Raw genomic sequence first — 10,818 nt, forward strand, 5'->3', positions numbered from 1 at the left:
TGTATACATCATGTACTCCTATATAAACCCCCTCATGGTGAGATGAATAGACACACTCTATCTCCATGCGTCCAAACTCTCTCTTTTTCTGAAACACTTTTGCTTACATTTACAACACTTCTCATGTTTTTCAGTGTTAATATTACAATTCTTCATTTGGGCCAGAAGGCAAGAAAATGAGAATGGTCAAAATATATGGACTTTCCTCTTTGGACCGAACCATGCATGATTATGTAGTTCTCTGGGCCATGCATGATTATGTAGTTCTCTGGTGGCTTTTTTTTTTCTTTTGAACAATAACAAGGAAAGTGCGACGTGTGATTCTCAAGTGCCCAAGCATGCTTTCTCAACAAAGAGAAACTAGTGGATGGTAATCTGGGGGGATAAGCTTATCCTTCAACCCCAGGTGTAGAATTTGCCACATAGGATAATGCTGAAGCGAAACGTCAGCAAAAAAAATCTCTAATCTATACCTCCCATTCATTCCATATCTGAGTTCTGAACCCAAAATAACAACACCTAGTGCATTGTATACTCTGGCAAACTAAGAGAGACCCAGTTAGCAACACAAGAAATGGCTTCTGTTTCAATGGCTATGCCAATTATGTCTGCCACCCAAAACAGAACAAACCAGTCAAGTTCATTGTTGAAGTCTATAATCCCAGTTGGGCAACCAAACAAGGCTGTGTTTGTGAAGCCAAAGTCGTCCACAGACATGCTCAAAGTGCAGGCCTCTTTGAAAGAGAAGGCAGTCACAGGCCTCACAGCAGCTGCATTGACAGCTTCCATGGTGATACCTGAGGTGGCTGAGGCGGCCGGGGCCGGCGTTACCCCATCTCTCAACAACTTTTTGCTTAGCATTGCAGCTGGAGGAGTTGTGCTTGTAGCAATTCTTGGAGCTGTTATTGGTGTCTCCAACTTTGATCCAGTTAAGAGAGTTTAAAAGAAGAGGTTGAATTCTTAACTGAATTTTCTGCCTTTTCTCTTCTTCATGTTGTACCTTCTTGTTTAAGCTTATGTAATTAATTAGTATTGTGCTCAGACTCTGTTAACTCATATATGTATTGCGCAACTCTGTTTCCAATAAAGTGAAATTTGATTGTTCAACAAATTAGATGAGAGATTGCCAGAGAGACCAGAGTAAGGAAGTGGAGGAATGCCTCATGTTTCATTCATAAAAGATAAACTAAGCATAGCCAAAGTCTCACCTTGAATCCTATGAACAACCCAATGAAGCTAACATAGCTTCTGCCAAACTAAAACCAAATGCTTCAAACAATTGCTGATTTTTTTTCCTTTTTTTTTTTTTTTTTTTTTTTGGGTAGACAAAATTAATGACTGTTTAAGTAGTTTCCATGCATTCTGCAATTTTGTTTGCTGTACAGCAATTCCCCCAACCTGTGTAGACTCTTGAGACTGCAACTAGTTGCGGTAAGCGACCCCATGTCCATGAATAAACCTAGCATCTTCTTCAGTGTAGACATGAGTTTCTTTCAACAACCTGAAATGCGTTTATATAAGCACCAGATCGAAGATGGCATTTAATTATAATAGTTAGAAGAGGAATTAGGAAAGAACGCTGGTCTTACGATGAAGAAACAGTTTTGTTCATGGTTGCAGAGGACATGAACAGAGCACCATTCAAGTAGTTTAACTCCCCGTCAATTCTTTCCTCGATCCTTCTGTCCATTTTCTCAGCATTCATAGAGAAAGGTTCATCCGAGGCCTAAATTATTGGAATTTAGGACATCCATAAAGTAGTCACTTAACCGATCTAGTAAAAGTGATGGTACCATTTTTGCAATTTGATCAAATCAAGCTTTAGTTTACATACCATGACCCATCCCCATGTATCGGCAAAAGAAGGTATGTGAGCTGCATAAACCACAACGTCTGCACAATACAAGTGAAAATAAATTTAGCTCCATATACATTGTTAACTTTTCTCTGACCTCCTGGTCGAATGAGTTCGAAACCTCTAATTCAAGACCACTGAACATGCATGAGCTAACTTTCTAAGTTGAACAGTATAAGATGGGAGACTTACACTTGAAGACCTGTTTGATGGTGTTGAATATAGAGGTGAAGACCTCTTTGTGGGTGAAAATGCCTGCTGGTCCAGCCTACATGTAAATGCAAATTAAGTACTTGACAGTAAGTTCATAGCTGTAAAATGGTAAAAACAAGTTGATTGAGGATATTTTTGAAAGTATAAAAGGGGTGTGTGACAATATTACATGCTCGTACCTGGGTCACAAAAATGCCCCCATGATTAAGCTTGGGTTTGAGAATTTTCTCATAGAAGGATTTTGTGTAAAGCTGATAGCAAGGCCCTCCTTCAACTGGGTCTGCTAAATCTCCCACTATGATGTCGAATTTTTCACAGCTCTTATCCAATTCAGCCCTTTCATAACAAACATGCTTATAAGTTTTATGCTCATAGTTACAACCATAGAACAATCTATCATATGATCATTATACCAATTATAAGTTCAGACCAGTCCTGCCTGAGCTAGGTTGGTATCTTTTTTCTAGTCTGATTACAGATAATTCGCAACTTAATGAGGCTTTAGTTTGCAGCCCGTCAACAAAAAAAAACAGAGCTTTGAACTTACTTGGCATCATTGATAACAAGGTTAAGCTTATTGTGAGCAAAGGCCTTTTGGTTCACTGTCAAATGCCTGCGACAGAAATCAACCACCTCCTGGCCGGAATAATTACAATTGGCCCAAATATTAGTGTTTTTTTTTTTTTTGGTAAGCAAATATTAGTGTTTTTTATTCGTCTGAGGAAGCATATATACAAGTAATAAATAAGTGTATGTGCTGATAGTTGATAGTTTTACAGTATTTTACGGAAAACTAACATTTAGGTCTCATAGGTAAGACATTTCTATTCAACAAACTGTTGAACTGTTGACAGAAGTGTTAGATAATTTGATTCGAGCATAATATTGATTAGTTACCTGATCTATGTCACACATAACCACTTTGTCAAGTAATTTGTGCCTAAGGGCTTCTCTTGCAGCTGACCCTTCCCCACCTCCCATAATGAACACATTCTTAGGCCTGCAGAACATTATATATACTAATATAAGTATATACATACTTATATCTTGAGTATTAACAAATGGAAAAGGAATGTAACATTACGGACTTTGGGTGAGATAAAAGGGCAGGATGTATTAAGCATTCATGATATATAAACTCGTCCACTTCTGCACTCTGCATCTTCCCATCAATCACCAATACCTGCATATATGCACAAATTATTCTGTATGTATGTATATAATTCTATATCTGTATTTTTTTTTAGATAAATTAATTTGATATGACCTTCCATCCATTTTGATAATTTGAGCAAATTACTAAGTAAAACGTGCAAACCTTGCCAAAACGCTTGGTATCCAGTAAAACTATCTCCTGATACTCGCTCACCCCCTTGTGCAGAACACTGAGTAGATATTCATATGCAGAGATGACAAAAGAAACCCAACAAAAAAGAACGAAATAAGCTAGAGAAAAACAATGACTATAACTAGGATTGAAGAGATATGTCATGATAAAGTTTACGAACCCATTAAGAGCAAATGACCATTTCAGATCATCGTCAATGGTCTCTTCGTACCAGCTGCCAGAACCATCTATATCTTCATGGTTAATGTTACCGTTAACGTTATTGTTGATGAGTACTTCGTCATGACGATCAAATTTTGATGACAAGAAACCGTTTAGATGGAAAAACTCAACAGCCTCTCCCATTGTGATTAATTGGCACAGATAAACCAACGAAGAAGAAGAGGGAGAAGCTAGCAAATGAGCTAGGACTATCAGGAAGGCTTGAGGAAGGCAAGCTAGTGTGAGTACATATGAGAGGGGTTGTACACTGGTATATATAGTGGCACTAACTGAGATTTGATCTCTGGTGGCAACAATAAAGTAAGATGAAAAATAAAACAAATTTCCTTACACTTGACAGTTGACACTGTTACTAATAAACTAGGAGTGCATGTGATCAAAATGTATAATTGATCGTTAGCACGGGTAATGATGGTTTTATCGGCTAGAGGATGATACCACCAACTTTCTGCCTCACTTCCGTCTAACAGAATTAGTGTGTAAACCATGCCAAAAAGGTTCTAATTATGAAAAAGAAGATAAATCAACCTGCTGTGTTTACTATACTTTGTCACTATTATCACTGTTGTCAATTAGTTTGATTGTATTAAAGTGAAAGTGGTAGTCCAATTAAGTCTGCAGTCAAAAATCATAGAGAAGGAATGAAGGTATTGGAACTTGATATATACAGATCGAAATATCTTGGTAGACGAGGTTTTGAGGTTGACGATGATGCGTGTGCGAGTTGGGTCGCACGCGGCGCACGCCTGATATGAAGTCTACCCAGAGCTTGATGAGGTAGATATGGATGATCACGGGATGAAATCAGCTGTTTCATAAATCTGAAAATCTCAATTCTGTCTTCTCAATATGATTGATCTACAGAAATTAAAAAATAAAATAAAAGATTAAGAAAATATTTTTTTAATCTCTTTAGACCAATCACGTTGAGGAGACAGAATTTGAATAGAATAATGGAGCAGCTGATTTCATCATAGATGATCACAAGATCCCTATTAATGGTGGAAACCCTAGGACACTTATAAGTTACACGTGGTATGATGCTACAGTATGAATGCGGGGAAAGTATCTAGGTTGCAATTGAGGTTCTGGGTTTGCAATCTTTCTATAAAATATACAAGTAGAATGCGATGTCGATAGTAAGGCGCTGTAAAGGTCTCGGTACTTGATCAGAAACACAAAGTTGGCCTGGCTTTGCCGCTCTGGCTAGTGGAGGATTAGCATGTCCCATTAGTGCATGCCCTAGACTAGCAGAAGGAAGGAGAAGGGATACATGGGACCCCACAGAAGTGGGATTTGATTGTGGGTCCCCACATCACTACTAAAGGTTGATTTTGGTGCGGTGGGGGAAGGTAGAGAGGGAAGGCTGGGCAGGAGGATCGAGAAGGGCTCGTGCGAGCTCGCGTGGGGTGACTCCACTCAGATGAAGATGAGGACGAAGGAGAAGAAGCCATCTTTGGTTTCGTGGAATGCCCACTATACAATGTCACATACATTTCTCCATAAAACCTCAGTAGCTCGATCCTCGACCAATGCTCATCATCTCAATAGCTGACCAAATAAATTAGTGTTTTGCTTGCCTTCCCTTTCTGTGCATGATGTTTTCTTTCATGCGTGCTATACCTCAAAATGACCAAATCACCCATTTCCCTAGCTTCAAACTATGCCAAGATGCTAGTAAGCCCGCCCTCGACTTGATTGGAGTTCCATTCTAATGAAATTCAGGTGAGGTAACTATTGCAAACTTGATTGAAGGTAGATAAAACAAGGATGAAAAGAGTACGTAATGCTACAGATGTAAAGACAAATCTCAATCCAAAATTAATTTTTTTAATGTACAATTGTTTACCAGTATAATAACTCAGTAGATAAATATTTCATGTCAATTATCATCAAATTTTCACTCATCATCTTTTAACTAAATTCTTCTATCACATCATATCAAGTATTCTAATCGAACCCTACCCTACAATTTTTAATTAACAAAAAAGGAAACAATCTCCTTCCTAACACTACATAATAATTAATGTCATGCCATCCTACACTAGTACACTCTCCATTCAATATAAAGCTTAAAACAATTTTAATGGTGTTACTGTCATTAGGGTTTTGCATAATATTGTATTTTCCCTACAAACCGCAGACCATCGTTATGCGCCATATGTCACTCAACTAGGAGGTCTTTTGGTTCAATATGCTTCAAGCCTAGTAGAGATCATGAGATCATTGCTTACACGAAGAATCCCCATTGTAAGTGCTTTCTAAATAATCAGAGAGCAGATACGTACAAATGGAGTGATAAACTAGTTCTAATATTAATTTTTCATGTTAGATGTTATGGAGGTGTGACAAGTCTAGAGTTATTTTTAACATTTTAATAGATGTTTATGTCACCTGACACACGTTTGTATCAGGTGACATAAAAATCACAAAAGAGATGATCACTTGGGACAAAAATTGTTGAGAGAAGAAAATTTTCTCCCTCTAACCCAATTCATATTCGACTTTTGCTTCCTTTGACAAGATACAGAAACAATATAAATACAAGTAGGGTTTTGCTAAATGTACCCAACAAATCTCTTTATACACCCAGTAGTAAAAAATTTACCCTTAAATTTCCAACTTTATCCTTAGAAAACCCAGCACTGATATCTCTCTCAGGTTCCGATTTCTCTCACATTTGATCAAATCATTGACTCAAATCCCGATTCTGGAAATTCTAAAATGTTTGGTTGCTTTTCTTAATGTAAGAGAAGATCAAGAGAGTTCCTTATGGGGAAGAACATGCCTCTTTCAATTACTCATTATACAATCGAATCACGATGTCGACGATTTCCGCCGGAGCTTAAATCTCAAGTAATAAGGCTTTGAATCTGGATTACAGCACTTGCAGGTTAGAGCCTTCAATTTGTCTCATAACCCAGCAGGATATGATCACTTCTGCTGGACAAGAAACCCATGACCCAGTGTTCCAATTGTTGAAATCCTCAATATCTAAATGAAAATTCTACAGTTAGATGAACCATCCTAGAAAGAACTTGGTTTTCTTGATGGATATATAAATTCTCAGTTGGACAATTGAAAAAAGAAAAAGAATCTGTAATAACTGAAGGAATTGAGAATTGCATCAGACGAATTAGGGAAATATCAAGGTTGGAGGTCGGAGAAATCTGATGAAGAGGTAGTGGGGATGAGGAGTGGAGGACACTTGCTTTCAGTGCTGGGTGCAATATGGACAATATGGGGTAAAACTGGAAATTAAATGACTTTTTTTTTACTGCTGGGTTTATTTAGATATTTGCCGGCTATTTAGAAAGACCCATACAAGTAACTAATATAAGAGCACAAAGGGGACAAAATGGTCATAAGCCAGCTCTTGGATTAGGGTTGAAACCCCTTAATGGGGAGACAAGGCCACAAAAGGAAAACAATATTCTAAAATTAATCACATAGGGCATTGTTGGTCTTTGTTCAATTTAAGGGCGGCTCACAATCATTTTTAGAGGCTGTATTTAAAAGGTGATGTCCTTGTTACGTCAATACCTCTCTTTCATATGTACGTGGCTCCCATACAAAGTCAAAGCCTTTTGTAGCCTTTTTAAATCATTTTCTAATGGGGAAAAACATTAGGTCAATACTAATGTTTATAATTAAAAGTTTCCAACAGATAATGATCACCAATTTCACCATTCAGTGTCGTTCCATTCATATAATCTATTACTATTATTATGACGTTTAAGTTTGAGATATCTGAAATCTGTATAACATTATAGATATATGTGTGTTGGAGATGAAATATCCCATATTGGAAAAGTGACAAATAAAAATATAACTTATAAGTGGATGGATCTCACCCAATTGTACCGAGGCCTTTTGTGATTAAAACCCAACAAAAACCCAACACCTAACGGGTGGTTAAGTTGGGACAGTATCGGTACAATGGTGGGCCACGGGCCACGCTTGTCGCTGTTTAACATGGTATCTTCTAACATGTGTAAGTTTAACTTCATTACAAGACATTATGTATTCGTACACACACACATGATACTAAGAGAGGGAGAGAAACATCATATAGATTGAAATTTTTAACCGTTGATGACTAATTGAATAGAAAGTAAAAAGCATCGTGTGTGTTTATATATATATATATATATATATATATATATATTATTGGGATCATGTTATTTTATCATTTTTATTGGGATACATATTTAATTTTAACATACTCACTATTCGCTTAGAAAAAAATGTTGAGAGAGGTTTTTTTTTTTTTTTGATCGGGAAATGTTGAGAGAGTTAGAGAGTTAAAATTATGATCATGAGTACTAATAATTAAGTAGGGCATTAAGCATGCACAAAACTAGAGTTACAACTTACAAGCCGTATGAACCCTACTTGTTTAATTACTGAAGACAAATCAAATATCCAACATAATGCAATTGGAATATTCTTTGATTTCATTTCAAGAGACGGCAATATTGAATCATCCAAATATTCCATAATGAAATTCTCAGAAAATGTTATAAAAAATAATACTTAATTGTAAGCGCATGCATTCATCTATTTATATAGGTCCTTCAAATCCTGCATAATTTCAAGCACATCAGGCGTGCTTGGTGCTCCCCACTACAGCGAGTACTATCCAATCCGTCTGCAAGTTTATTTTCCCCCGTTTGGATTATGAAATAAACAAAATGGGATTGAGGACAAACTCCACTGTCAATTTTGAATCTTTTATCGATCACTTCTGGTATTGTGGGTGCATTGGTGCTCCAACATCCTTTTTGCTCTCAATGTGTTTGTCGTGAAAAGTGCTAGGGTTCTCGAGTGACCTGCCGTCGAATTGTCTCAATTGCACACGTGCTCTTAGTGGAAGCTGACCTACGCACGATGTGCCAACTTGATGAGGTTTCCAAAAGCTTAATTTCCTCGGACAGAAAGAGGCTCAATGTCTAATGCCAAGTCATTGGGATAGATCCAAAAGTATGATTACTATAAGTTAATCTCTCATCACAGATAATGCTATAGATAATGCAAACCACACCTCCTTTCATTTTTTTAATAATATTTCATATCCCTCTTTTTACACTTCCTAAAACGCCGTTTCAAAAAAAAAAAAAAACGCCCTCAGTCAGATTTTTTTTTTTCTTTTTGGTCTTTTCTTCTCTCTCTTCTTCCCGATCTTCACCACCAAAATTGCAAACCACACCCCCCTTTCATTTTTTTAATAATATTTCATATCCCTCTTTTTACACTTCCTAAAACGCCGTTTCAAAAAAAAAAAAAAAAAGCCCTCAGTCAGATTTTCTTTTTTCTTTTTGGTCTTTTCTTCTCTCTCTCCTTCCCGATCTTCACCAAGGTCATGTCTCTCTCTCACACACACACACTGCTCTCTACAACCAAAATTATCCACCTCCACTGGTTATCAGGAGAGAGAGCGAGGTTATCAGTAAGACACCGAGACCAAGAGTGAGATCACTGGGTTCGGCTGTGGCTTTGACCTTTGGGACCCGAGTCCGAGATTCTGCACTTCCCGAACTTGGAGAGTTTGTTGGGGACCCCAAGTCTGGGACTTCAATTGAATGTCTGTAGTGGTGGCGCGTGGGCGCGTGAATCCTCTCCGATGGAGCTAATACACCTTAGAAGCAGGTCGAAGTCCCTGGGTCTCCAAATTTTTCCAAGACGAAACTGGAGGCCGGTTTGATTCCTGTAAATGTGATCGATCAGAGGGAAGGAATTGCAGGTGATTAGTTTTGGGTGTAGAGAGAGTGTTTGGGTGCTGCCCAAAAATCAGTTAGTGTTCTGCTAGTGGAGCTCTGATTGTGGTGGAACAGTGACGCCGGTGAGGACAGTGTTCCAGCCGTTCACGCCTTGAAACTGGAGTGAGTTTCGGCCTTGGTTCGAAGCCGGATTGAAGAATGGGTCTGGGCCGTCTAGTCAACCAAGCAGAGAGAAATTCTCTCTCTCGTCTCTTCATCTCGGTTTAGAGAAATTGAACTATGTGACTTGTATGTGTGATTAATCAAGAAGAGAGGAGTTGTAGGTGTGACCATATTGCGTCGGAGAAAACGCTGGAGGAGGGAGGGAAAGAGAGAGAGCTATGTGTACCCCAAATTTGGGTGCCCAAATCAGATCTTGGTATTACCGGTGTCGGCGCGTGAGTGGCTTGCCTGCCTCGCCGGTCGACGTGGAAGCTAGGTTCGAGTCATCGGAGACCCGTGAGTGCAATGGTGGTGGAGGTGAGGCACGACGGTGATTGCTGTTCGAGAGATAAAGAGAGAGAGAAAGGACCTTGGTGAAGATCGGGAAGGAGAGAGAGAAGAAAAGACCAAAAAGAAAAAAGAAAATTTGATTGAGGGCGTTTTAGGAAGTGTAAAAAGAGGGACATTAAATATTATTAAAAAAATGAAAGGGGGGTGTGGTTTGCAATTTTGAGGGTGCAAATTTCACCCCCCTAAAATAAAAGGGGAAATGCCTCTTTACCCTAATTTTTGAGACATTAATCCCCTTTACTCCACCTAATTATTAGTTTTCACCACCACCCATAAGATGTCTCATTTTATTCTCTAATATCCAATTAAGTTTTTTTTTTTTTTTTGGGACTATTTTGCTCTCACCTCTTTATCACATAGAGAGAGAAGTCATCGGGGATTTTTCCAGATGACGCTCACCGGTCACCGAACTTTGTAGGGATCTTATCGAAGGTCGCCGGATCACGGTCACTGGCAGCCGGACTTTGCCATAAATCTCGTTGATTTCACCGGAGTGGTTGTCGGAGGTCTTCATTGAGGTTGTCGGATATCTCATAAGTCATAGGAGACATTTATTACCCTACTAATTTTTTATTGCCTTCTCCCCCAAATAAAAGTTTATTGCCCCCAATAAAAATTTAGTGGGGGACAATAAAACCAATAAAATTTGGGCATTAGGATCTAAAATTAGACAAATAAAACTTTAATTGAGAAAGAAGATGAGAAGATTACATCAATTGAAAACCTTTTATTGGAGGCAATAAACTAATAAAGTATAGGCATTTGAAATGAAAACTAATTTCCCTAAAATTAGATAAATAAAACTTTGACTGAGGAAGAAGATGAGGAGATCCCCCCACCCCCCAAAAAAAAAAAAAAATTTACCGATCAAAATAAATAGATCGATGATGAAATAAATGAATATATGA

The 10,818-nt window shown here is 38.1% G+C and overlaps 2 protein-coding genes across 2 annotated transcripts; one reads left to right on the forward strand and one right to left on the reverse strand.

Moving 5' to 3' along the window:
* Positions 1-485: 485 nt before the first annotated feature.
* Positions 486-1,111, forward strand: LOC133739919 (uncharacterized). Its single transcript, XM_062167734.1, has one exon. The coding sequence runs from the start codon at positions 575-577 to the stop codon at positions 941-943; it is 369 nt and encodes a 122-aa protein (XP_062023718.1). The 5' UTR covers positions 486-574; the 3' UTR covers positions 944-1,111.
* Positions 1,112-1,149: 38 nt separating this feature from the next.
* Positions 1,150-3,873, reverse strand: LOC133739918 (thermospermine synthase ACAULIS5). The gene is made up of 10 exons (XM_062167733.1): positions 3,577-3,873; positions 3,387-3,453; positions 3,157-3,251; positions 2,966-3,068; positions 2,616-2,704; positions 2,248-2,404; positions 2,048-2,123; positions 1,835-1,893; positions 1,590-1,726; positions 1,150-1,501 (listed from the first exon to the last, which is right to left on the reverse strand). Exons 1-10 carry the CDS (start codon positions 3,759-3,761, stop codon positions 1,423-1,425), a joined length of 1,047 nt encoding a protein of 348 aa, XP_062023717.1. The 5' UTR covers positions 3,762-3,873; the 3' UTR covers positions 1,150-1,422.
* Between the last annotated feature and the right edge of the window lie 6,945 nt (positions 3,874-10,818).

The sequence above is a fragment of the Rosa rugosa genome, chromosome 3, assembly GCF_958449725.1.
Source record: "Rosa rugosa chromosome 3, drRosRugo1.1, whole genome shotgun sequence".
NCBI lineage: Eukaryota > Viridiplantae > Streptophyta > Magnoliopsida > Rosales > Rosaceae > Rosa > Rosa rugosa.

What these genes read in the sequence shown, in the direction of transcription:
- LOC133739918 (XM_062167733.1), bottom strand. Translation starts at nt 3,761, where the DNA reads ATGGGAGAGGCTGTTGAGTTTTTCCATCTAAACGGTTTCTTGTCATCA. An exon ending in ATACCAAGCGTTTTGGCAAG is followed by an intron (nt 3,252 to 3,386) that starts GTTTGCACGTTT and finishes GCATATATGCAG; the next exon opens with GTATTGGTGATTGATGGGAA. An exon ending in AACAAAACTGTTTCTTCATC is followed by an intron (nt 1,502 to 1,589) that starts GTAAGACCAGCG and finishes AACGCATTTCAG; the next exon opens with GTTGTTGAAAGAAACTCATG.
- LOC133739919 (XM_062167734.1), top strand. Translation starts at nt 575, where the DNA reads ATGGCTTCTGTTTCAATGGCTATGCCAATTATGTCTGCCACCCAAAAC.